The sequence below is a fragment of the Leopardus geoffroyi genome, chromosome D4 (genome assembly GCF_018350155.1).
Source record: "Leopardus geoffroyi isolate Oge1 chromosome D4, O.geoffroyi_Oge1_pat1.0, whole genome shotgun sequence".
NCBI classification, from domain to species: Eukaryota; Metazoa; Chordata; class Mammalia; order Carnivora; family Felidae; genus Leopardus; species Leopardus geoffroyi.
In genome coordinates this window covers 73,526,735-73,552,005 of record NC_059342.1, presented here as the reverse complement: position 1 = coordinate 73,552,005, position 25,271 = coordinate 73,526,735, and the positions used below count along the sequence as shown (strand labels likewise).

At 42.2% G+C, this 25,271-nt stretch overlaps 2 protein-coding genes across 8 annotated transcripts; one reads left to right on the top strand and one right to left on the bottom strand.

Annotated features, from left to right (window-relative positions):
- Positions 1 to 828: 828 nt before the first annotated feature.
- Positions 829 to 17,553, bottom strand: PRPF4 (pre-mRNA processing factor 4). 4 transcript variants are annotated; one of them, XM_045468488.1, is made up of 14 exons: positions 17,422 to 17,553; positions 16,497 to 16,674; positions 15,263 to 15,449; positions 11,434 to 11,521; positions 10,548 to 10,627; positions 10,282 to 10,375; positions 9,709 to 9,803; positions 8,486 to 8,544; positions 7,446 to 7,569; positions 5,747 to 5,836; positions 2,991 to 3,113; positions 2,773 to 2,880; positions 2,564 to 2,682; positions 829 to 2,044 (listed from the first exon to the last, which is right to left on the bottom strand). In XM_045468488.1, the coding sequence occupies exons 1-14, from the start codon at positions 17,446 to 17,448 to the stop codon at positions 1,851 to 1,853; spliced, it is 1,566 nt and encodes a 521-aa protein (XP_045324444.1). In that variant the 5' UTR covers positions 17,449 to 17,553; the 3' UTR covers positions 829 to 1,850. The 4 variants fall into 4 exon arrangements, with proteins under 4 accessions (XP_045324444.1, XP_045324443.1, XP_045324441.1 ...); XM_045468487.1 differs by having other exon boundaries at positions 16,497 to 16,677; positions 17,422 to 17,539; XM_045468485.1 differs by lacking the exon at positions 17,422 to 17,553 and adding an exon at positions 16,887 to 17,323 and having other exon boundaries at positions 16,497 to 16,677.
- Positions 17,554 to 17,587: 34 nt separating this feature from the next.
- CDC26 (cell division cycle 26) lies at positions 17,588 to 24,182 on the top strand. 4 transcript variants are annotated; one of them, XM_045468510.1, is made up of 4 exons: positions 17,588 to 17,777; positions 19,645 to 19,753; positions 20,275 to 20,396; positions 23,752 to 24,182. In XM_045468510.1, exons 2-4 carry the CDS (start codon positions 19,702 to 19,704, stop codon positions 23,926 to 23,928), a joined length of 351 nt encoding a protein of 116 aa, XP_045324466.1. In that variant the 5' UTR covers positions 17,588 to 17,777; positions 19,645 to 19,701; the 3' UTR covers positions 23,929 to 24,182. The 4 variants fall into 4 exon arrangements, with proteins under 4 accessions (XP_045324466.1, XP_045324469.1, XP_045324468.1 ...); XM_045468513.1 differs by lacking the exon at positions 19,645 to 19,753 and adding an exon at positions 19,487 to 19,602 and having other exon boundaries at positions 17,642 to 17,777; XM_045468511.1 differs by lacking the exon at positions 17,588 to 17,777 and adding an exon at positions 17,814 to 18,182.
- Positions 24,183 to 25,271: the final 1,089 nt, after the last annotated feature.

Sequence of the window (25,271 nt, the reverse complement as noted above, 5' to 3'; positions counted from 1 at the left end):
TCTCATATTTATCTCACCGTTATTATGAAATGCTACATTTAGTTTATGCTCCTCAGCTGTTTCCTTACAATATTTCCAAAGCACAAATGTATATTCCACAAGGTAACTGTTTTGCCAAAGGCTTACGTGAAAATGTGCTCACCCAACTGCTACCTCTACATCTCTTGGAACAACCAAAAAAAAAAAAAAAAAAAGTTTAATGGAACTAATAGTAAAATTCAAATTTGAAAAACGAAAAACCTTTGTTAACACACTATATCCAAATTGCATGCTAAAACACTAACGTTCACTATTAGTTCATGCATGCATACTACAAAAGTAGTAACAAAGAATTATTTTTCATGGCCAACTATGGAGGAAACTAGAGCCCATTAATACTTAAATAATAGTGAAATGCCAAGTGCCCAAGAGGGGGTAGAGCTGGTAAGTCAGAAGCTTAACAGGTACTCAAAAGATGAAACTATCTGGTTATAATTAAAATTAAATGAAACAGAATATTTAGCTATATCATCACACACAGTTTGCCAAGGAGAGTTAGACAAAGCCACTGTCAAGCTCTCTGGAACTGCAAATGAAAGTGTTTTCAACATTTAAGGAAAAGCTATCATAGAAGCCCTTCTCAAATGCCTTTCTTCTTCCCAATTCCTGTATTTTGTGAGAATGGACTGTGTCCTCCCAGTGCTCAGTGGCTGGACATCTGGGATGGACAGAGGTGAAGGTAACCACTGCAGGACCAAGGAGCACGAATGACAGAGTCCAGACACGCCTCACCGCTAGTCTGGTCCACAGTCCAACAGTCTCTACGAAAAACTGTAAGGAGACTGGAACTGGAATAAGCCATATTTAATATCATCCGTTGTATCTCAAACCAAAAACAACAACAAAAAAGGGGGGGGGGGGGCTTCTATGGACCGATGGCTGCGATTCAAAAAATGCTTAAGGATACAAAATAAGTTTTTAAAGGACAGTTTTTATGACAGAATTTTACTCTGTAGCAAGTGTGTAATAAAGAAAAAAAAGAAAAGGTTTATGTTCAAGAATGCCCACTAGGGTTTTTTCCAGTCACCTGGACACACAGGGTATGTCCTCTAACCAACACAGAGGAGGTGGCACAACACAGACTTCACGTTTGCGTCCTACAAGTTTCACTGCATCTTGACACGATGGCCTAGCTTTGGGCTGACACGAAGGATGCCAAACTTCAGAGCAAAATGGAGGATATTTTCTGACAGGGCCAATGTTTAGTTCTGAGCTTCCTGTTGCAGTGAGCATCCCATTTGAACTCAACAGGAAGAGGTAAAATCTTCTTTGCTGCATCGCTCTGAGCACAGCTGTGGTCTACCTCTTCAAATCCCTTCTCAAGGTAGAGGAAAGGTTCCCACTGTCAGGCATCAGTTAACCAGTGTGTGGTGAGAAGTGCCTCTTAAGCTGAGGGCTTCCAGACTATGGGCCAGCCACCTTGCTCTGTGGGTCACATGTAGTCCTGAAGCATGTACCATGTAATGGAAAGCCAAGTTTCAAAATTAAAAATGGAGCCAGTCACAATCCTGAGTGCTGTGAAGGAGGCAACAAGGCATTCAAACAAAAGATTAACAAAAACAATGTCTACACAGTCCATGGCAGGGCTTGAAGATGAAAATTAAAATTTCAACTATGAAATGGGCTCATCAACACCCAGAGACTTGGCTGCCTACCTGGAGTGGAGGGAGGCCCGGAGATCCAATTCTTTAGAGGGTCTACACACAATAACTGGCAAAAAACGTGATAGGACAAAAAATATCAATCCCTTTCTTTTGAAAATGGTTCTTAAGGGAGAGCTTGAGGTTAGAGTCCTTTTTCCACGGTCCTGCCTATTCAGCCATCCAGAGCTTGAAGGTCCTGTCATAAGAGCAAGTGGCTATGAGCTGCCCATCGGAAGAAATGTCTAGGCCCATCACTTTGCCTTCATGGCCAGCCAAAGTCTTCAGTGGGGACCAGCCTGGATGTGTCCAGATCTTGGCTGTGTTGTCGTAAGCACCAGTAAGCAGGAAATTCCCATGGATAGCTTTAAGAGAAAAGGGGAGCTGCTTGAGGAATTCACATATCGAAAGAGCAAAGAAAATAAAAGCACAAAAATCTGCTAGAACACATGATTTTGAAAAAGAAGGGATTTCCCCATTTGGAAAAGTCCAACATTCTCATCTACATTCCTATAAGGCCTCCAGGAAAAAGGGACTACAAGCAGACTTAGGGAAACAAGTAACATTATTAAGTTCCTCTGGCTTTTTCCCTGACAATCTGTTCACAGTAATATTAAGGATTCAGTGCTTACAACTTTCATGGAAAAAAAAAAATGACTCAAAGCATTTATGAAAGTCTTCTTTACTTCCTGAAACAAGAAGCAAGCTGTGCCAGAGCTGTGTCTGAAAATACGCTACGGCGAAGGAAATTAGAATTTGCTCCTTCTTCACCAGAGGCCAAATCCTCTCCTGTCACACTTCCGAGTGAAGCCAAAGCCTAGCCTGCATTCCGTGAAGTACAATCTGCCTATCCTGTGAACGGGCAAACCGGGAGGAAAACTTACGCTCAAACTTGACACCGGTCACTAAGTTCTGATGGGCGGGGATGGTATAGACACAGCGCCGCTGCCGGAGGTCCCACACTTTGCAGGTGTTGTCACCGCTGCCGGTTGCAATGTGGTAGCTGTGGATCAGGTGTAGTATCGAAGTCAGAAACAAAGATACATTCTGACCAATAACCCTTCCCACCCGTCATTCAATAAGTTTATTTTACCCATTGGGGGAGAAATTTATTCCATAGATTTCCTTCAGGTGGCCTTCTAGGAACATGATACACCGTCCTGTACGCAGGTCCCAAACACGACCAAACGCATCCAGTCCCCTGACAAAAGAATTTATAGATGAACACTCTGAATCCATTTCTCCGTGGAAGCAAGCATACATAAGAGGCGAACCACTGAGCTGCCCCTGGCTATGTGGAAGAGGGCTTACCCAGTGCCAGCCAAAGAGCCATCCTGATGGAAGGCGATGTCATACACGCCCATGCTGTGGCCTTCCTGATGCAGGATCTCCTCTTGAGCCTCTAAATCCCATAAGCGCCATGAGCGGTCATAGCTACAAAAAAAATTAATTAGAAATTAACTAGCAGATATTCAGTTCCTACAATGTGTTATAAACACTTGTAACTTAAATTACGCTTCTGAAACTACTTGTACAACCGTATTAACAAGAAATTCTTTTCTGGTATAAACAATACCTCAACGACTAAGCATATCTGTCTTGAGTGCTAACTGGGAAACCATGGACTTCCTAGTAACTTACTTCAGTGGCTATTTTAAGAATACAATTTCCTAAGAATGGCCCAGCAAAGGCTGTTGCCTTCTTTCTTTCTCAGTTCAACTGTTAAGTTTTTTTACTCACTGACTATTTGTTGGGCCTTCAACTGATGCTGGGGAGACAAAGAACAATAAGCAAATAGATCAATGCAACAGATGAGAAAGTATAGGAAGAGACCTACACATTTTTGGTCAAAGATATTCAAATGAGACCACTAAAACCATTTCAATAGGGAAAACAAAGTCTCTTTAATAAATGCAACTAGATGGGCACCTGGATGGCTCAGCTGGTGGAGCACGTGACTCAGTCTCAGGGTCATGAGTTCAAGACCCACGTTGGGGTAGAGATTACTTAAAACAAACGTAAAAAGCAAAAAACGAAAAACACCTTAAACAACAAAAACATGTTCGTATAAAGCACTATATGAGAATGTTCATGACACCTTTATTCTGAGTGATCCAAACCTGGAAAAAGCCCAAATGTCCTTCAGTAAGACAAGGGATAAGTAAACTATGGCAGAGTCACACAACTGAATACTCCTCAGCAATAAAAAGAAACTTCTGGGGCAGCTGGATGGCTCAGTCGGTTAAGCATCCGACGTCAGCTCAGGTCATGATCTAGCAGTTTGTGGGTTCGAGCCCCGCATTGGGCTCTGTGCTGGCAGCTCAGAGCCTGGAGCCTGCTTCAGATTCTGTGTCTCCTTTTCTCTGCCCGTCCCCTATTAATGCTGTCTCTGGTCTCTTTCAAAAATAAATAAACATTAAAAAAAAAAAAATAAAATAAAAAAAAAAAAAAAAGGAAACACGCAACATAAATGAATCTTAAAAACATTATACTGACTAAAAGAAGCCAGCCACAAACGAATTCATAAAGTATGAACAGACAGAATTAATTTACAGCGACAGAAATCAGATCAGTGGTTGCTCTGGAAGGGGGAATCCATTGGGAAGGGACATGAAGGAACTTTCTAGGGTGATGGAAATATTCTATTAAAAGGAATGTGGGTTACATGAGTGCATGAAAATAAGTCCATTCTATTACATGTAAATTACATCTCAATTAAAAAGTTCTTTAACACATTCTGCCCTCAATGAACTTACAGAACCAGAAAAGGAAACCAATTTGCACTCTTTTAACAAAGATTTTATTTTTTTTTTGAAAAAATTTTTAATGTTTATTTTAGAGACAGAGAGTGCTTGTGTGCACAAGCCAGAGAGAGGCAGAGAGAGAGGGAGACACAGAATCCAAAGCAGGCTCCAGGCTCGGAGCTGCCAGCACAGAGCCCGACGCAGGGCTCACAAACTGTGACATCATGACCTGAGCTGAAGTCGGATGCTTAACCGACTAAGCCACCCAGACGGCTCTAAAGATTTTATTTTTTTTTTCAACGTTTATTTATTTTTGGGACAGAGAGAGACAGAGCATGAACGGGGGAGGGGCAGAGAGAGAGGGAGACACAGAATCGGAAACAGGCTCCAGGCTCTGAGCCATCAGTCCAGAGCCCGACGCGGGGCTCGAACTCACGGACCGCGAGATCGTGACCTGGCTGAAGTCGGACGCTTAACCGACTGCGCCACCCAGGCGCCCCTAAAGATTTTATTTTTAAGTAATCTTTGCACCCAACATGGGCCTTGAACTTATAAATCAGAGATCAAGAGTCACATGTTCTACTGCCTGAGCCAGCCAGGTACTCCAGAAAGGGAGACTGATTTGTAGGCAGAGAGAGTACAATACAATGTGTGGCAGAAACAAAACAAAACATTGGTAAAGAGAATATGGGGCACCTAAATGGCTCAGCTGGTTGAGTGTCCAACTCGATTTTGGCTCAGGTCATGACGCCAGGGTCATGGGATTGGGCCCTGCATCGGGCTCCACGATGAGCATGGAGCCTGCTTTAGATTCTCTCTGCCCCTCCCCGACTCCCTTAAAAAAGAAAAAAAGTGAAAGTTCTAGTTTTCTGGCAATTAGTGACTTAAATTTCTGATTAACTGCAATTTAAAAGCAAATACACTTGGGGGCACCTGGGTGGCTCAGTTGGTTAAGCACCCAACTTTGGCTCAGGTCATGATCTTGAGGTTTATGGGTTTGAGCCCTGTGTCAGGCTCTGTGCTGACAGCTCAGGGCCTGAAGACCACTTAGGGTTCGGGGTCTCTCTCTCTCTCTCTCTGCCCCTACCCTGCTCCTGCTATGTCTCTCTCTAAAATAAATAAACATTAAAAAAAAAAAACTAAGGAAAAAAATTAAAGCAAATACACTTGGCAATAACTTTATAACACTCTTTTCGGATTTTGAGTCATTGCAGTCCAAGAAAATCCTACTTGAAGATTTCTGTTCTCAAAATTTACTTGGCAGTTAGTCGTAAAGGTTAACAACATGCCATGGGCCTGTATGAACAGAACAGGATGGCTTACCAAGTGGTGCCCAAGAAACGTCCTGATGGATGCCACATTACACGGGCCACACGTACTGTATGGCCTTCAATATCTGCCACTGGTTCATCACTGAAAAAGAAACAAATACAAGTCAGTGAGCTATTTTACAGTTATAAATGTTCATTGAATTTGTTAACTGTTGTGACCGATGTACCCATTCTGTATGATATAAGAGACTATGTAACTAAACTCATAGTTTATTAAAAATGCAGGGATTTTTTTTTTTTTTTTTTTTAATTTAAGGAACAATTTATGTTACTTTCCCAAGTTTTAAAAGATTTGGGACTATTTCATGTGCTTACAAGGCAAAACTGCCCAAAGTATTTCGATAAACAACTATCTTTCTATATCTCAATTCACTGTGATAATCAACTCTTTAATTTTTAAATGTTTATTTGTTTTTGAGAGAGAGAGACACAGTGAAAGAGGAGGGGCAGAGAGCCTGATGCGGGGCTCCAACTCACGAACTGTGAGATCGTGACCTGAGCTTAAGTCAGACGCCCAACCAACTGAGCCACCCAGGTGCCCGGATAATCAACTCTTAATGCTGTTCTCATTTACGATTAGAGAAAAATAAAAGATAATTCAGCCTGACAAGCAAAATAGTCTCCTTACACCAAAGGAGTGTTAAGATTCTAGAAAGAAAACATACTTTGATAGAGATATGAAGCTACAGAAATCAAACAGTTTTGGTGCAAGTGGATTACAGATAAATTTTCCTCAAACTTTAGCTTGTTGAAGGATCCACATGAAAAAAGGAACTCCTAAATAGACGCTTAGTTTCGTTTTGGTAACCATTAAATTCTCCTCCCCAGTAATCACAGAAAAAAAGTTCTGAAACACCAGTGAAAGGAAATAAACACAAACCCTAAGGAGGGCAATTAAAAAGGGAACTTTGTCAATGTGCATACATAGAGCTAATCAAAGCCCTAGGGGAACAAATATTGCTAAGTGATATGAAGCCAATTAAAACTTGCTCTGCTAAAAAGACAGACCCTATCTGGCAAAGGATGGAGAAACTAATTAGCCCTCTACAGAAACCTGGAATTAAAGTCTCATGTGCTTTCCCAAAGGAAAAAAAAAAAAAAAAACAACTAAGCAACTGAATTCAGATTTCTTTTAGCCAGCAAAGTGCTTTCAAGAATTTTTTGGAATACAACCATCATAAACATGTTAAAAACAACAACAACATCAACTGTTATAACGAGAGAATACAGGCTAGGCAAAGGAGGAAGCAGTTGGGAGGAGACATCAGTTCCTTGGCAAGACTGTCAGACAGAACTTCACTTTCCTCTCCCCTGTGCCCATCTGCTAGGAACCAACGTGCTGCCAAGAATATTATCTTTAGTCAATCCACCAAATGGTGCATTTCTCCAATGTCAATGTATTGCATAGGAGGTGCAAATATATCTTTCCAGAATAACTGGAGTGGGAAAACAATGGCCACTATGTTAGAGGCAAAAATCGAGGTCCAAAGTTAACAAATAAGAAAAACCGGACCCAACTCCTTTGGTGAGAACAGGTCTAAGAAAGAAATCCTACATTCCACATTCACACCAAGCTCCCTGGACTCTCAAGATCATCTCTGGAGTTAAATGCCAGATTTTCAGGTCCCAAGGACCAACCAAGCAATTATTTACCTTAGTGACTGCAGTATCGACAGAACAGTAATATTTACCTGTCAAGGCTCCAAAGCTTCACAGAACCGTCAGCAGCACAAGACGCCAGATTGACATCTTTCTGGTCCAAGGAGACAGTGGATTTTGGATGGAATACAATTGCTCCTACGTTTGTGTTATGGCCTGAAGGGGTGTAAAAGATGAAAGTTAAAGGGTCCCCACTCGTTTGTTTGTTTTTTTAATTTATTCCCCTCCCTTCCCAGAAGCGGGTCCCTACTCCTTATAATTTATGTGTGAAAACAGACTATGATGAGTAACACAGACGAGTATTAGAGAACATGTGGACAGATAAGAGTAGTAAAGTGACTACTCAACTATTAAAAAAAAAAACTGTTTTAATTTAAATCAATATTTAAATTACAAGGGTGCCTGGGTGGCTCAGTTGGTTGAGCATCTGACTCTTGGTTTCAGCTCAGGTCATGATCTCAGTTGAGTTTGAACCCTGTTCTGGGCTCTGCACTGGCAGAGTGGAGCCTGCTTGGGATTCTGTCTTCCTCCCTCTCTGCCCTTCCCCCACTCTTGCTCTTTCTCAAAATAAAAGATAAACTTAAAACAAAACATTTAAATTACATTAAAAAAAGCAAAACAAAGGGGCACCCGGGTGGCTCAGTCGGTCAAGTGTCCAACTCTTGATTTCAGCTCAGGTCATGATCTCAGGGTTTCCTGAGTTCGAGCCCCATATCGGGCTCCATGCTGACAATGCAGAGCCTGCTTCAGATTCTCTCTGCTCCCTCACCCTCACACTGCCTCTCTCTCAAAATAAATAAACTTAAAATAAAAAAGGTGCAAAACACAAACAACCTTTATTTATTTGGTCTAGAGACTGTACAATGCCAGTTATACACAAGAGAATAGTGGTTTGTGTATAAGGTCATTATGTTCCCACCTTGTGGTCAGAGAAAACCAAACCCTGTCAATTCAAATCAAAAATTAATCTTGTGTGCACTGGGTCTGAGTGTCAGGCAGAGTATTAGTTTCGCTGTCTGAAGAGGGTTCACGCTGGGAAAACGAGTGACATATAAACAAGATTCTAACTCACCTCGGAGAGTGTGAAGGAGGTTGCAATCGGGAACAGACCAGAGCTTGCAAAGCCCACTCCTATCAAATACAAAGGAAAGCATCTCAGCCAGGGTTGGTCTGGGAAGGAAAAGGTACCTTGGTAACATTCCTAAAGCACAATCTCTTCTCACCCCCAAAAAACTTTACAGTGGCACACAGAAAAAGAAAGCTTATCATTTGATGGTTTACAGAAGAAAGCTATATGCACGTCTCACGCAACCCGAGGCCTCTACAGGACTGTAGTTGATATAGCACAAGCTATTCTCCTCAACGTCTAGAGTGATCGGTGAGGAAAAACAGGACAAATTAAACTATCCAACAGTAATATTAATAGTCATACTAACTCCTTAAATATGAAGAGCACTTTACTACTTACGAAGTCCCTAAAATTTTTTAAAAAGACTTTATTTCAGAAAATTTCCAACAAATTACTTTTATTCCTATCATCTCAGTGATCCTTATAATAGACCTGTGAGGTACATAACGCGGGAATGATCATTTCTACTTCTAAGGAAGGTAGCGGAGGCTTGGAGAGGCGGGGGGATTTGTGTAGGTCCTTTGCTTTCTCCTGAACCAGGCTCAATTTCTATCTAGTCAAGTAGTTCCTGTGCATGCAAAGTAAGGAAGTTTCTCTTCTCACTTGATGGCCATGTCCCAGGAAAATAACTGAATCACTAAATAGAACAACAAAATTATCACATCCTCAGGGCTTTCTGCATATGTGGCAATAACCAGAAAACAACAACAACAAACAGTAATTCGTGTTTACTGAGTCCTTACCACATAAGGCGCACTATTAAGGTAAAATGGTTTACAACATTATCTCATCCTCCTTTACACATAAGGCAACTGAAGCTTACAGAGTACCTTGCCTGGGCTATCTAACTTAAAAAGAAAAGCTATACTGAGGTGTGGATACTGGTCAGTCTATAAATCCACTATTTATCTGCTCCAAAATGCTAGCATCAAGAGCATGACTGACGTGTCATGGATCTCTGGTGTCCCTTGTGAACAGGCAGAAGTATTATACCCAGACTATCTTGTATAATATAAGGGGAAAGTACTGGCATCTCTAGTTTGGTACGATCATGAGAAGCAGAGGAAAAGGACACAGAAATGAGCACCTAAGAAAAAGGCTGATCCCCCACCCCCCCGAACCTATCCTCCATTTAGGAAAAAATATCACGGTAAAATGGGACTTACCAACAAGCTGTGGCCAGCATTTTGGAATTAGGACTAAAGTGGCAGTAGGAGATAGGCCGATCATCCCCAATCTGACTGCAGAAATTATTCAAAGACTTAAAAAAAAAAAAAAAAAAAAAAAAAAAAAAAGACAAACAGTAATCATTAATAGGCTGATCCAAGAGTTTTTTGGTTTTTCCACAATAAAAAAAAACAACTTTCTGGCTTTAGCCACCCTCCCACCCCCACAAGATTCTTTTACACTTTTGTTGTTAGGAGATACTTATGTTAACGAATGGAGTTAAGGCTCACCTGGAACTCACATGCTGTCTTTTACACTAGCACTATCACTAGTTTCTGTGTCAGCTCAACACACCCAGGAAAACCATAGAGAGAGCTAAAGTACAGCTTTGACATATTCAAGGGGAACTGAAGTGTAGACCCACAGGCCTCTGTTAAGTCCTAATTACAGCAGGTTCCTGCCACCTTAACTGCCACAGTTGCCTGTACCTTCCAAGAGGCAGACCGAAGTAGGAAATATAATGTGTAGTTAAGAGCCCTTAATATATTAGACAATCACTGAGAGCATCTTACCCGGAGAGATTTGTGCAGCTCTTGCATCTGGGAGGTCCTTGTTGTCTCTGGAATCTCTTTATGGAGACGGGCCTCTTCTAAGCGTTTCATTGCCCTGTGACACAGAAACATTACTGTGAACAGACAGACTGGAAACAAAGGTCCACACAAGTATCCCTACCATTAGTTTCATTTAAGAACCACCAGTCTTTATAAAACAGATCATCACTGCTTAAGAGAAAACAAGAAAAAATATGCTTCTTTCTCCTTCTAGAGGCTCTCTGTACCTTGGCAGCGAATAATTAGCAATCCACAGTCTAGCAACCTTCAGGCTGTTTGGTCCTTCATGGTACCAGGTTTGTTGATACTGAAATTTAAATTAAGAGCAGAAATGTTAAGTCTGAAGCATTCTTGCTCCTCATAGCTGTCAGTTCTCTATTGTAACTGCCTAGAAAAAAGGTGAATTAGTTCAGTCATAGGATGAAATCAGGTGTGTGTGCTTTTTACGGTGTGTGTGTATGTGTGTGTGTGTGTGTGTGTGTTTTAAAGTAGGCTCCATGCCCAATGTGGGGCTTGAACTCACAAACCTGAGATCAAGAGTCATATGCTCCACTGACTGAACCAGCCAGGTGCCCCTCTACTGTGTTTTTATGAACTCTTATTGGATGGCTTCCGGTTCCTTGTTAGAAGTTATACTAGGAGGGGCGCCTGGGTGGCACAGTCGGTTAAGCGTCCGACTTCAGCCAGGTCACGATCTCGCAGTCTGTGAGTTCGAGCCCTGCGTCGGGCTCTGGGCTGATGGCTCAGAGCCTGGAGCCTGTTTCCGATTCTGTGTCTCCCTCTCTCTCTGCCCCTCCCCCGTTCGTGCTCTGTCTCTCTCTGTCCCAAAAATAAACGTTGAAAAAAAAAAAAAAAAAAAAATTAAAAAAAAAAAAAAAAAAAAAAAAAGAAGTTACACTAGGAATGCTATGGTTTTTTCCATGTGTTGAAATCTACCTACCTTCATTTATACCCACACAGGAACCACAAACTATGGTCAACAACTATTCCTGAATGGTAGAATCCTCAAAACTTCCCTTCCCTCTAGCAAAGCAAACCCTGATATCAGAAAATGAGAGAACCAACCCCTCATTTCCTTCACTTTATTACTGTGACGCCAAAGACATATTTTACCTCTTCTTTGGACTTCTTAGATTTCTCATCATCTTTTTTGGTCTTTTTTAAGGCATCAGTACCAACCACTGAGAGGATATTTCTTAACCTGTAACAAAAAAGACCAGAATTTAAATGGAGTTGAGATAAAGCTAGGAAAAATGTATCTAAGAAGGGAGAAAGCTTGCCCTACTCTTTCCATTTAAAGCAACCTTAAGAGTCATATCATGCCTAAACTTCCAGCATGATTTCTTCTTCTTTTTTTAAGTTTATTCATTTTTTTAGTAATCTCTAGACCCAATGTGAGACTCGAACTCACGACCCCAAGAACCAAGAGTCGCATGCTCTACCAACTGAGCCACCCAGGCATCCCTCCAGTGTGATTTCTTTCACTCGGTCTTCTTTATTTAGAGATTGCTTAAATTGAACTATAAGCAATTACTGTTTTCAGTTTAGAGTCAACGAGCCCCAACACTGCTACCACTTGGTCTGTGAAGACAGCCAACCTTTGCTCCATGCCACAATGTGCTGGATTACAGACTGAGGTGCTAAGTGTACAAAAACGACTAAGTATCAGTTCTTCATTCCAAGTAGCATAATCCTGGGGGTTGGGAACGGAGGCGGAGAAGGGAGAAGGTGGATGGACAGAAAGTAACAGGGAACCACAATACGTTATAGTAAGTATTGACAGTGGTAAGCGCTGGGCACTGAGGGGAAACGTAAAAGAAATACCTAACCTAGGCTTGAAGGGAAAATCAGGGATGGTTTCAAAGAGGTGTTCCCTACACCGAGTCCTCAATTAGTAAGGTCGACAGGTCAAGAATGGGACAACTGAAGCTGAGGGTTCAACAAATGCAAAGGTCTGGAGACAGCAAAACATGTTGAACTTGGAATCACAAATAGTTCAGTACGGCTGGAGCACCGAGTGCCAGAAAAGGGCTGGTGAAAGCTAGGGCTACAAACAGAAGTAGGGGCCAGGTCACAAAGAGCTCCTCATGCCATGGTAAAGACGGTTTACCTTTGAGAAAGATCCCTGGGGAATTAGAGAGAATGGATTGAAGAGGGAATAATAAAGGCAGGGAAATCAGTCTACTATTTAGGAATCCCCGGAGTCTTAATGGTGGTCTGAATTAAGACAGAGGCAGTAGGGACTCGAGACATTCACCTAAGGGTCGCCATAGTAAGACTTTGCTGTTGGTTGGAAGATAAACAAACAACACTAAAAGTATATCCTTTGTAAATGCTATTGAGAGAGTAACATTCTATGAGAGGTAATAAAGAAGGGGCTTACTTTATAAGGGGTCAGGTGATAAAAGTCTTCTTTGAGAAGGTGGCATTTATGCTGAAACCAAAAGAATAAAAAGGCTTTAAAAGGCAAGAGAGGGGAGGGGTGCCTGGGTGGCTCAGTTGGTTAAGCATCCAACTTTGGCTCAGGTCCTGATCTCATGGTTTGTGGGTTCGAGCCCCACGTCGGGCTCTGTGCTGACAGCTCAGAGCCTGGAGCCTGCTTCAGATTCTGTGTCTCCCTCTCTCTCTGCCCCTCCCTGCTCCCACTCTGTCTCTCTCTCTCAAAAGTGAACAAACATTTAAAAAAAAAAAAAGGCAAAAAGAAATATTAAGTGGAAAAACAGAAAAAGAGTTGGAGTATTCCAGGAAGACCCTTAAGGCTACTAAGTCTATTAAATTGGGGAAGAGAGGCACAAAAGATTAAAGAGTATGATCCACAGTTTTTTTTACTCCATGTTGTTGTTGTTTTTAATGTTTATTTATTTTGAGTGAGACAGAGTGAGAGAGAAGAAGGAAAGGCAGGGAGAGAGAGGGAGTGTGGGGAGAGAGAGGGAGAGGGAGAAATGTCTCAAGCAGGCTCCACGCTCAGTCAGGAGCCTGATGTAGGGCTCCATCCCATGATCCTGGGATCATGACCTGAGATGAAATCAAGAGTCAGACTGAGCCACACAAGCACCCCTACTCTATGTTTAATAAGAAGACACTGTTGGATTTTAAGCAAGCAATACCACAAGCCTGGGACTATTACAATCATCTAGGTGTGAAAGCAATGAAGGTAGAGAAAAGGAGGTAAATTTGGGCACAAATCTAGAACAGACTAGATTTTGCTGATGGATTACAAAGGAGGTAAGGCAACTGAAAACTGTGAATGGTAATGTTATTTAAAAGGAGAATAGGAGGGGCGCCTGGGTGGCGCAGTCGGTTAAGCGTCCGACTTCAGCCAGGTCACGATCTCGCGGTCCGTGAGTTCGAGCCCCGCGTCGGGCTCTGGGCTGATGGCTCAGAGCCTGGAGCCTGTTTCCGATTCTGTGTCTCCCTCTCTCTCTGCCCCTCCCCCATTCATGCTCTGTCTCTCTCTGTCCCAAAAATAAATAAAAACGTTGAAAAAAAAATTTTTTTTAAAAATAAAAGAATAGGAGAAGGGAGGGAAACAGATGAGTTGATTTATACATGTCCAATTTGAAGTACCTACAGAATATCTAGGCTACAAATAGGGACCTGGGAGTCCTCAGAATATACGTGGTAAACAATGCCACGTGAGTGGATCTCAACACCCAGGATGAGTGTAGAATCAAGACAAAGAACTGCAGTATATAAAGGTTAGGCAGGGAAAAAAAGAGGCTTAGAAGAATTAGCCAGAGAAATAGGAGAAAAATTAGGATTTGGTTTACGAAAGGGAATGTTTCAAAGAGGGAGTGGCTGACAGTGTACCAGGGCTATTCTCAGTAACGATAAATTAATGACCTTAATAAAGAGCAACTTCAATGTGGCAGTGGTCGGTTTGTTGATGAATAAATGAGGGGTAAGGGCCCAAAGAGAGTAAATGCAGTAAGTGAGGAGTAGCTGAGCCTCAAGGAAAAGGGGACCAGGGGAGAGGGGCAGGCTGTCATCCATGCTTCAGAGGAGCTCATCATACCCAGGACTCATGGCTCAGTTCTCCTAGTGCCAGGGGTAGGCAAGCGGTGGCACAGAGCACCTCCTCCAACACTGTGCTCTGGTAGAAAAAGCACTGACTGGTCCCCTCCCCAAGTTCCACTCTTCCGAAGTACCGTTTGCACCCCTCCCCCACTAGGACAACCAGCCCCCTCCCGTCTGGGAGCTGCCTTTTCTGTCTGTCCTTTAGCCCTTCCTGGCCCCCAGCTACCTGCCCAGAGCTGCCCCCTCTTCTCCGCTCCTCCCACCTTGTGGCCAGCCAGCCTGGTTTTGTAAGATACTGGGTTGGTACACAGTGTTGTTGTTGTTTTTTTTTCCCCTTGTTATTTAAACAGGCCCAACATTATTGGTTCTATTTAATGGACACGAGATAATGGGAGAGGTTTAGTGACTAAATGCACAGACCATGCAAACCAGGAAAAAAAAATGATGAAACGGAGAGATGGGACAGTGGACAGAAAGACAAGGGAGGTCCTCATAACTGTGTATGACTAGCCTGTCACTAAGAGACTCTGTGACCTTAAAATCACAAGAGGAACATCATCTGAAGAATAACCTTTCAATAATAACCAAAAAGTACTTATCGTTATGTTTTATGTCACTGACAAAGAAAGCGTGTTGTCTAAATGTTCCAAGTTCGACAACAAATATTTACCCAACTCATAATTCCATACTGGGGAAGGGGGGTTCGTATATTAACACCATATTCATAGTTTAGAAAAAAAAATTAGTAATGGAGTAAAAAACTGGCCTACTTAGATCATGGGCTACACTATATAAAAACAACTGAGTAACATATTTTATTAACATTACCTAAGACGTTCTATCAAAGTTTTACTACAAATATCAACTGAAATTGGAAAGTAGAACCTTGTGATTAAAGATGAGCGTAAAAATTTAGAAAGGGCACCTTTCTCTTCTTTCAGCCGGACCCTCTCCAAAGAGTGTGATGGGCTCCCCCAAGGCTCTAAGGCAAGCCTTGACCTCTGAGTCATCAGTGGAAACATTGATTTGCCGGGCTCGCTTTCTTCTCTCAAACTCGGCTAATACTTCAGCCTGTCGTTCACTGATGTGCTCTTCAATTTCAAACACCTCTCCTATAAAAAGAACAGGCAATATCAGCATAATCACCAGATCTTCTTCAAATAGGAGAAAAAATAAATGTCTTACAATTGGAGTCTGTGTATACCTCTAGGAACTAATCTAGTACATAAATTCATAGTTTACTGTTTCTCAGTTTATTAGATTGTGTCAGACACAAAAAACTAAATGGCACAGCTTTAAAAGGCAGGAAAATTGGGGGGGCCTGGGTGGTCAGTCGGTTGAGTTGTCTGACTCTTGATTTTGGCTCAGGTCATGATCCTGGGGTTGTGGGATCAAGCCCTATGTTGGGCACCGCACTGAGTGTGGAGCCTGCTTGGGATTCTTTCTTTCCCTCCTTCCCTCTGACCCCTCCCCTGCTCGCGCACTCACTCTCTCTCTCAAAAATAAAAAATAAAAACAATCTGTACATCACAGTTTCATTTATGAAAAAAATTACAAATGTTTACAGCTTTATTAAATGATTGAAAAACCCAGTTAATAAGGATTACAACATTTTCTACTTCACACATTGCTAGTTTCATTTCTTTCAAAATAAAAATAACTATTAGTTTTGTGACTTAAAACAGATTTCATTGAGTGCGAAAACTGGAGAACTAAAAGGAGAGAATGGTACAAACCACAGTAGCTTCAAATCAATGCCAGAACTATGTTAGATCTTCAGAAGACAAATGGAATCAATTTGAATCCAAACACATACTTATTAGGGGTGTATGGGTCAGTTAAGCTTGCAACTCAGGTTTACTTTCTGCTTAGGTTCATGAGTTTGAGTCCCACATCGGGCTCTGTGCTGAACAGGGCCCCACCCACTCGAGTTCTCTCTCTCAAAATAAATAAACTTCAATATACACTGAATAAATTCCTGGTAAAATTACTAACAAGTGAATGGGAGAAAAACTGTATAAAAGGTTTTAAGAAAAAGTCTCTCTGGATGTTGCTAACTGGGGTAGGCAAAGGATGGCCTTATAAAGATGCAAATTCAATTGAGAATTTTTTGACATTATAAAACAAAGATAATGAGGGACTCACAATTTGCGTCTTACCAGAGGTTATGTTAATATTTCCTGCTTCAATTCCAGCTTTAAGTCCTTCTTTTCCCAAAATCCCAGACTCTCCTTTGGCCAGACGCTCCCTCTCCTTCTCTTCCAAACTTCCGTAATAGATATGTGGTTTCTTCACAACAGGAGCAACTAAGTCATCAGGTGCCTTAGTTTTGGTTGCCTGCTAAATCAAAGACCTGGATTAACTTAAGGCTCAGTCTTAGCAATTCACTAAGCTTCCCCCAAAGGATGGAGCTTCAATCCTATTTCCTCCCCAAAGGACAAGCTGGACACCAGTTAAGGTATCTTCACTGATTGGGTGGGGCGGGGGGGGGGGTCTCTTAATCACTTAAGTTTGCAGATAGGAAGAGGGTGGAAAAACTAGTGAATTACTTTTGGTAATTTTTCTATCCAAGATTTGCTTTGGCACATGTTTACATCATTCGGTGGCAATCTCTTCTTGGGTTTTATGAAACACCCGAGGCTTTGGCTCATCCCAGGGGAAAGAAAGGATAACAAATAACCAACGCAATTATTAAGGGGGAACAAGTTAGTTACCGGCCTACACATTTCAAACGTTTTCAGTCGTAAGGCAACAGACATGAAGTTTGAAGGCCTTATTACAATTAAGAAGTCTGACACAGACATATATCTGGGCCACAACACTACTCCCTTTCAGAGCTCCGTTTTTGGACCAGTCGGAAGAGGTATTTACCGTTAGGGGCTGTAGTGAGAGATGCAAATCAACTAAAACACAGGCAAGCACTCAGAGATCAGGAAAACGCTGCTGCGCTAAGGCAGGACAGAGTCTCGCAGCCTTTAACCCCAGTCCTCCACCGCCTTAGCCCGTTCCCGAGCGGCCCCAACCCCCAAGAACACCCTCCCAGCCCCCTTCGCGCTTCTTGCCGGAGTGAGCTGACATCCGTACCGTGGAGGAGGCTCGTGAGGAAGCCATGCTGAGCTCTGGAGCCGCGAAACCCCAGCCGAAGCCGAGATCTGTGTTTCAGACCGTCCACCGCGCGCCCAGCAAAGCGGAAGTACGTCACCGACCGGAAGTGGGCCGAGGGCCGACGCAGCGTCCTGGGTGACGGGTAGCATGATGGGAATCGTAGTAGGCGAGAGTCGTGGCGCCAGTCGAAGAGCCTCTGAGGAAAGCGGGCAGAGGACGAGGTTCTGCAGGAGGGAGGTCCAGAGCAGTCTGGGAAGTGTAGTCCAGTGAGCTTAGCAGGAGACTCGCGGGGGGCGCCGGGGTTCCGGGAAGAGGCTGAGCTGGGTTGAAAAGAGGTAGGTGCGGCGAGTCGCGCGGCCCTGGGCTGAACTCCGGTAGCAAATGGAGGGCTTCCAAGGCCGGTTGTCGCTCTTGGCCCTAATAAGAGGGGCTTCACGCCTCCTGAGCGGAGGGCCATGTTGCCATGGACACCCTCTCCCGGGACTCGTGAGTACCGCTCTGGAGCTGCGGAGGGAGTGCTGTTCTCCGCTGTGGGGACGTTGTCCCAGGGCCTTCCTCTGAGTTGGGTGAATTTTTGGTGTATTTGAGCAGTGGCGACAGATTAGGCTCAAAGAGCCCTCTAGCGCCAAAGTAAAAATAAAGACCTGGAGGAGGAGGTACGGCCTGCTTTTGTTGAAGTTTGTATTCAGCCCGGTCTTTGTGTCTGACTCCGAGTGAGATGATGCCCACGAAAGCGTCAGGTAAACTGAGCCCAGGCAACTCTGCGTGGCCCTGGGTTCTGCTGTGCGCTGGGACATCGGAGATAACAAGGCAAAGGTTTTGCCCCCGTGTTGGGGGTGGAGATGCTTAAACTATTGGTGTTTCTTGAGCTGGACAGCCCCCCCCCCCCCTTCCCCAAGGGCAATTACAATAATAATAGCTATTGTTTATTGAGTGTTTACTAAATGCCAAGTCACGTTCTAGGAACTTGCTGTGCATTACGTCGTTCAATCTATGCAACAACAGAGTACAGAAACCCGAGGAAACTAAGGGCCAGTGAAAGATGAAACTAATTGTCCAAGATCAGTGGCGTGTGGCATTAGAATCTCGCCCCCTGCCCTTTGGCCTCTTGAGGGAGCGCTTTTGCCCGTTACTCTGTACTGCCTCCTAGTGGCGAGCTTTTCACAGTTTGCAGAAAAGTGAAGAAAACCTACAGCAGGGTTTTTCTTCCTTTTAAATATTCTTTCCTCCCTTATTCCCCCCTTGGAACTTTGGCTTCCTCTACCATTTGTTTACATTGAATTCAAGATAGTATTTGATTTCATACAAAGCAATTTTGAAATGTAATGTGCCAGCCGGTTCTGTCCAAGCTTCCAGGGAGGATACATTTCTTCCTTCGTATACTTCAGAGTCTCTAGCTACTTCCTAGATAGATGTGATAATAATTTATATCTGTACATACTCTTTGAAAGTAAGCTCCACACCCAACATGGGGTTTGAACTCATGACCCTGAGATTAAGACTATGTGTGCACTACCTACCGACTGAGCCAGACAGACGCCCCTGTAATTGTACATACTTTAAAGGAGCTTTCACTTACATCATTCTCATTTAATTTTCACCATGTAGTTTTTATAGGAGGCTGACATTTATTAACCACACTGAACAGCCTCAACTTCATTTTTAATATAGAGCTAATTTTGTCAGCTTCAGAGGGTTTCTGTGTTAAAATAAAAGTCCAAAGAAGGGGAGTGGAAAAGCGTAGCACAGCGTTCAAGAAAAGTTCGTTTCATCTAATTTGGGTGTCTTAGTTTATTCGACAACACGTTTACTGACTGGTTATTATAGATTCACACTACTTGGGGCAATGGAGACTGTAAAGATGTTGCCCTCAACAGGTTGTGAACTCAGTTGGGGAGTTTCACTGTCTTTAAGGAAATTGTTTTTTGTTAGCATAAGCATTACCTTGGGTTTTCAGAGTGTTCTTTTGAGTCTCTTTGCGTACTTGTTCTCTCTGCCTGGAATGCCCTTCCTTACCCTCCTTTCTCTGCCTGCCCTTCACAAGTCAGCTTAGAGATCTCCTCCAGGAAGTCTTCCACATCCCTGTCTTCCCCACACTCTGCCCAGACTGGATTGGGTGCCTGTGTGGTGCCATCGTGTTATCCTCATCATCTTATTAGAGTATGTTGCAATTTTCTGTTTACGTGTTTGTTTTCCCCACAGACTGCGACTATGCCTTTTAACTCTGTAGCTGGAGCACAAGAAGTGTTTGTTTAATGAATGACCTGTCCATTTAGGACCTATTTAGACCCTGAGGATAACCCCGTGAATTGTGAGTTATATGGAGTTTGCCTAAAATTTAGTAAACTGATTTCAGTATTCAGGAAATCTCTTACAGATTCACAAATCTCTTACAGTTCTCACACAGAGCTGAACAAATTTAACGGCTGTGTACTCTCCCACTAACTATACCGAATTAAGATGTGATGATTTATTTATTTATTTATTTAATTTATTTTTAAGATGTGATATTTTAACTTTATTCTCTAAGGTGGAATGTTTCTTTAAATGTGACTGGAGCATAAGATTAAGGCGATTATTGCCTAGAATTCTCTTTTAAAGGCAGCTTGCTCTTTTTTTTTTTTTTCCTTGAAAACCGTTTTTTTTGGAATTGCGGAGTTACAGATCTCCATCATGTAATAATCATACATCAAATGACATCAAAGTGTCTGTGTGAACCCAAATGAGTCTTTTGTATCACTAGTCATTTAGCATGCATGCTGACAGATTGATCTTGTATTTGTAGCTGAGGTTTTTCCCCTCCAGTTTTTCCTCCTCTGCTATTTCTAACAGCTGACAGTTCACTGGGTCTGGCCCTTGGGGTTGATCTCATTATGCTGCGGCGAAAACCAACCCGCCTGGAGCTGAAGCTTGATGACATCGAGGAGTTTGAGAGCATTCGAAAGGACCTGGAGGTAAGAATACAACTTTTGAACCCTTAGGGATATTTAAAACAATAGCTCTTAACTTTTGAACTCCAGACGCTTATACCAATAGCTTATTTGAAACCTCTATTTGGATGCTTTACAGGCATTTCAGACTTAATGTGTTAGTTTCCTGTGGCTTGCTATAACAAATTACCACAAAATTGGTGGTTTAAAACAACAGAAATCTATTTTTTTTACCATTCTGTAGGTCAGAAATCTGAAATCAGTGTGAGTGGTCCCAAATCAAGGTGTCAGCAGGACCCATGCTCCCTCCAGAGGCTCTGGAGGAGAATCCATTCCTTGACTCTCAGCTTCTGGTAGCCACTGGTATTCCTTGACTTGTGGCTACATCACTTCAATCTTTGTGTCCACAATCACATTGTTTTCTCTTGTTCTGTCTGTGAAATCTCCCTCGGCCCTCTCTTACAAGGATACATGTGATGGCGTTTAGGGCTCACCCAGATAATTCAGGATAATGTCTCCATTTCAAGATCCTTATCACATCTGCAAAGACCCTTTTCCCATGTAAGGCAACATTTAGAGGTTCAGGGATTAGGACCTAAGAGCTTTGGAGGTCACCGTTCAGCCTACTGAACTGAACACGTTAGAACAAAAAACCTCTTGATTTTTTTCCTCAAGGCGGTTCCACCTCAGTGTTCCCTTGTGGGTATCTATATAGATGCTCAAGCCAGAAATCTAGGAGTCACTCCTGAGTTCTAGCTTTTCCTTACCCTTTATTTTTGCCCTGTGCGTCTCCACGGTTACAACCCCAGTCCAAGTAACCATCGTCTCTCTCTGTACAATCTCAGTTGCGTCTTAAATGGTCTTCCTACTTGCATTTTAGTTTCGTTAACCCATTCTCCATCAGGTTTCTAGAATGATCTTTAAAAATTTTCAGATCATGTCATTCCCCTCCTTAAAACTACTCATGGTTTCCTGCACATAGAATAAAATCTCAGTTCCTTACCATGGCCTACAAGATTTGGTATGTTCTGGCCCCTCGGGTTTTACCTCCTGCCATTCTTTGCTTTGGTCTCTGTACCCCAGGCACACTGGCTTTCTTCCATTTTCTTGAATACGCCAAGCTATTTTATCACTTGTGGCCTTTGCCCATGTTATTTTCCTCTCCCCCTTTCTTCATGTCTGTTTAAATGTCACTTTCTCAGTCTGAGATGCTGCTTCTGACCTATCCCAAGTTAAGGGTGTCATTCCCATCATGCTGTCACCATCTCATTAGGGTCTCTCAAAGCACTCTATTCTTTTACTTTACAGCATTTGTTATAATTTACAGTGATTTGCTTATTGTAAAAGCATTTATATTAGGAGCCTTGATTGTAGAAATCATGTCTGTCTGCTTCACTGTTGAGATCCCAGCGTCTGGTATGATGGTAGGAACTCCGTATGTTTTGTTTTGTTTTTAAGTAGGCTCCACATGGGGCTTAAACTCATGCCCCTGAGATCAAGACCTAAGTTGAGATCAAGAGTCAGACACTTAACCGACTGAGCCACTCAGGTGCCCCTCAGTATGTATTTTTAAGTGTAGCTTATCCCCCAGTATTAGATGTCCATTGATAAGACTTAAATTCTTTAGTAACCCTCAGAATAACTCCTTGACTCCTTAGGATGGTGTACAAGGCCCTTTGTGGCATAGTCCTTGCTCATCTCTCCACTTTATCTTCCACTGACAAATTATCTTTAATCTCAGTGCTCTGCACACTCGGTTCTCTTTCCCTGAAATGCCCTTTCAGTATGGTTTAAACTTCAGCTGGAATGAGTCTCATAAAGTGTTGGCATACTGAACTTTGACTCTGCAGAATCAGCTCACTATTGAGTCAGTCTTTCTACTAAAGGCAATTATCCAGTGAGTTTGACCTGCTTTAGAGCAACTTAGGAATAGTTTTGCCTTAAACTCAACTTAAATGAAACCAACAGAAACTGGTATTTCATTTGTTACTGAAATTAGTTTAATTACATTTTGATGACTCTGGATTCTGAAACAGTCAGCAGTTACTCATGGTGGGAAGCCTTTTAAATGATTTCATTCCATTTGGACATTCTCAGTTTCTCATGGCTTATAAAATGATGGTATCCTTTGCCTTTTAACCTGTTTTCACTAAGGTATTCGGGGTGAACTTTGTAATGTTATTTATTGGTAATGTAGACTAACTAGAGAGTAACTTGGAAAGGTCATTTTATATACACACATACATATAGATGTATAAAGTAACATCTTCTTCAGGGTACTTCTACGATCTTGGCACTTACATGCGGAGTTCATTAGTAAGTGGTGAATAATAGTGGGGATTCCAGTGGCTAGAGTAGTCATTCTCCTAATGCATACTGGATAAAACATTTGTTCATTCTCTCAGGGAATGTTATTATCTAATACCATCTTTATAGTTAGGTAGTAGTAGTTATGGGATCAGGGTTAGTCTGTCTTTGAAAATGATCAAACTGAGGGGCACCTGGCTGGCTTAGTCAGTGGAGCATGCAACTTTTGATCTCGAGGTTGTGAGTTCAAGCTCCACGTTGGGTGTAGGGATTACTTAAAAAATAAAAAAAAAAAAGTGACCAAACTAAGACATTGACTTGAATTCTGCAGTCACTTGTGATGTAAGAGCCAACCCTTTTACCTGAAAACGAAATGAAACCTTGAAACACAGGCCTTTTGATAAGATAGCACAAAACCTTGTATTCCTGTGTTACATTTAATCTCATGGTGTTAGGGAAACTGTTAATTTCTGGTGGTTATTGCTTTACCACTTAATTTTTCCATCTGTTCTCTTGAATAATACATTTACTGAAACACCCTTCTCTCCCTCTTGTCTACCAACTCTTTTTTTTTTTTCTTGTTTTATTGAGGAGTAACTGACATACATCACTGTGTAAGTTTAAGATGTAGAGCATGATGGTGTGATTGACAGATATTGTGAAATGATGACCACAGCACGTTCAGCTAACATCCATCTTCTCATTATTATTTATCTTTCTAATTGCAGCTTCCTGCTCTGAAGCTGTACCACTGCACACCCAATTCTCCCTTCTTTGTGTCTCTTTGGTAGTGTGGACTTTCCTCTGTCAAAGCCACGATCACCCTGTGTTGTCACTGTCTGTTTACCTGTTTTCCCAGTTAGAACCCCTGGAGGGTAGGGGTTATATCTTTTATCACTATATCCCTGTATCCCCCTTACCTTTATTATCCATTTAAACCTAGGATTTCAGCTTATTATTCCATAGACCCTAACCCTAGACTTTACCGTACGCCTAGTGCATGGTAGGTGCTAAATAAATGTTTGGTAATGGAAAGAATGTTGCCTAAATCCTAAAACTTTTATACTTTCAGAACCGTAAGAAACAAAAGGAAGAAGTGGATGTCGTAGGAATCAGTGATGGAGAAGGTGCCATTGGGCTCAGCAGTGACCCAAAGAACCGGGAACAAATGATTAATGATCGAATTGGTTATAAACCCCAACCCAAGCCTAACAATCGTTCATCTCAATTTGGAAGTTTTGAATTTTAGAGGCAGATTATCTTGCATGCCAGAGCCCTGGAATGGAGTAAAATGATGGCAGAAGTACAAATAAGGTTTAGAGAATTGAGTGCTTGAAGTCAAGCAGAATGTTTTACTCCTGCAGAGAAATACTTCTGCATGAGATAACTAATGCTTACCTTTCACTCTAAGTGGAAATCCAAACTCTAGTTTATCTCTGGAAAATTTGACTCTATAAAACTTGTCTGACTTTTGTTTTTAAAAATAAATCTATTTTTGGAAAAGTGTGCAACACCCTTAATGAAGTATAAGAATAGTACTGTTAACCTCAAGACTTTGAAAGGTAATTGCTCCAAGAGGTGACATCATTCTTCCCACCTTTACTGAGTGTCTAAACACAGGACACTTGCAGTTGATCCCTGTCACGGACTCATTCAACTTGTCTCTTCAAGTGTTTATTGAGTTTCTGTTATGTGCCAGGACCATTTTAGGCATTTAGTAACATCAGTGAACAAAATCCAAGATCTCTGCCCTTGTGGAGATTAGATTCTAGTGATTTTGTATAAATGTGATCAAGCTGTGGGTTTCCAGAATCTGTTTACAGAATGGCTTTGTAGCTAGTTTGGGCATAATTTGTGGGGGGACAGGCAGTGGAGGGAAACATGATAATAGGAATGCTAACAATATTCCCATCATTCCAATTTGCCATCCTTTTCCAACTTGCCTAAGAATTTTTGCCACCAGGAGCTAATCTGAGAGGGTAATTTAGAATCGGAGGGGAGGAGGGGCGCCTGGCTGGCTCAGGAGCATGTGACTCTATCCCGGGGTTGTGAGTTCAAGGCCCACATTGGGTGTAGAGATTACTAAAAAAAAAAAAACCTTAAAAAAAATCACGTCCTATTGTTTTCACTGTTTAATTCAACTACAGTGAATTGCCAACTGTGGTAGAAGGAGCCTCGAGAGTCATCAGTTTTTAATTTTATTTATTTATTTTGAGAGACTGTGCATGCGTGCACACACTTGAGCAGGGGAGGGGCTGAGAGGGAGAGAATCCCAAGCAGGTTCCTCATTGTCAGTGCAGAACCCAATGTGGGGCACAAACTCATGAGCTGTGAGATCATGATCTGAAATCAAGAGTCAGATGCTTAACTGAGCCATCCAGGCGCCCCTGGAATCATCAGTTCTGAAGAGACCCTTTGGCAAGATTTTACCCAGTTCTAGGGGTAGTTTAAGGCTGGGTAAAAAGATTATGGGAGAGGCAGAGCACCTGGGTGGCTCAGTCGGTTGAGTGTCCAACTTTGGCTCAGGTCATGATTTCACAGTTCATTTCAAGCCCCACATTGAGCTCACTACTGTCAGCACAGAGCCCGCTT

Bases quoted from the DNA above. Each gene is read 5' to 3' on its own strand.
- PRPF4 (XM_045468485.1), bottom strand. From the start codon at position 17,141: ATGTCTGTGTCAGACTTCTTAATTGTAATAAGGCCTTCAAACTTCATG. The intron at 7,570-8,485 runs GTGAGTTAGAAT...ACACCCCTTCAG, and splicing joins CCTCCTTCACACTCTCCGAG to GCCATAACACAAACGTAGGA. The intron at 2,683-2,772 runs GTAAAATAAACT...CCTGATCCACAG, and splicing joins ATAAATTTCTCCCCCAATGG to CTACCACATTGCAACCGGCA.
- CDC26 (XM_045468510.1), top strand. From the start codon at position 19,702: ATGACCTGTCCATTTAGGACCTATTTAGACCCTGAGGATAACCCCGTG. The intron at 19,754-20,274 runs GTGAGTTATATG...TATTTCTAACAG, and splicing joins TGAGGATAACCCCGTGAATT to CTGACAGTTCACTGGGTCTG. The intron at 20,397-23,751 runs GTAAGAATACAA...TTATACTTTCAG, and splicing joins GCATTCGAAAGGACCTGGAG to AACCGTAAGAAACAAAAGGA.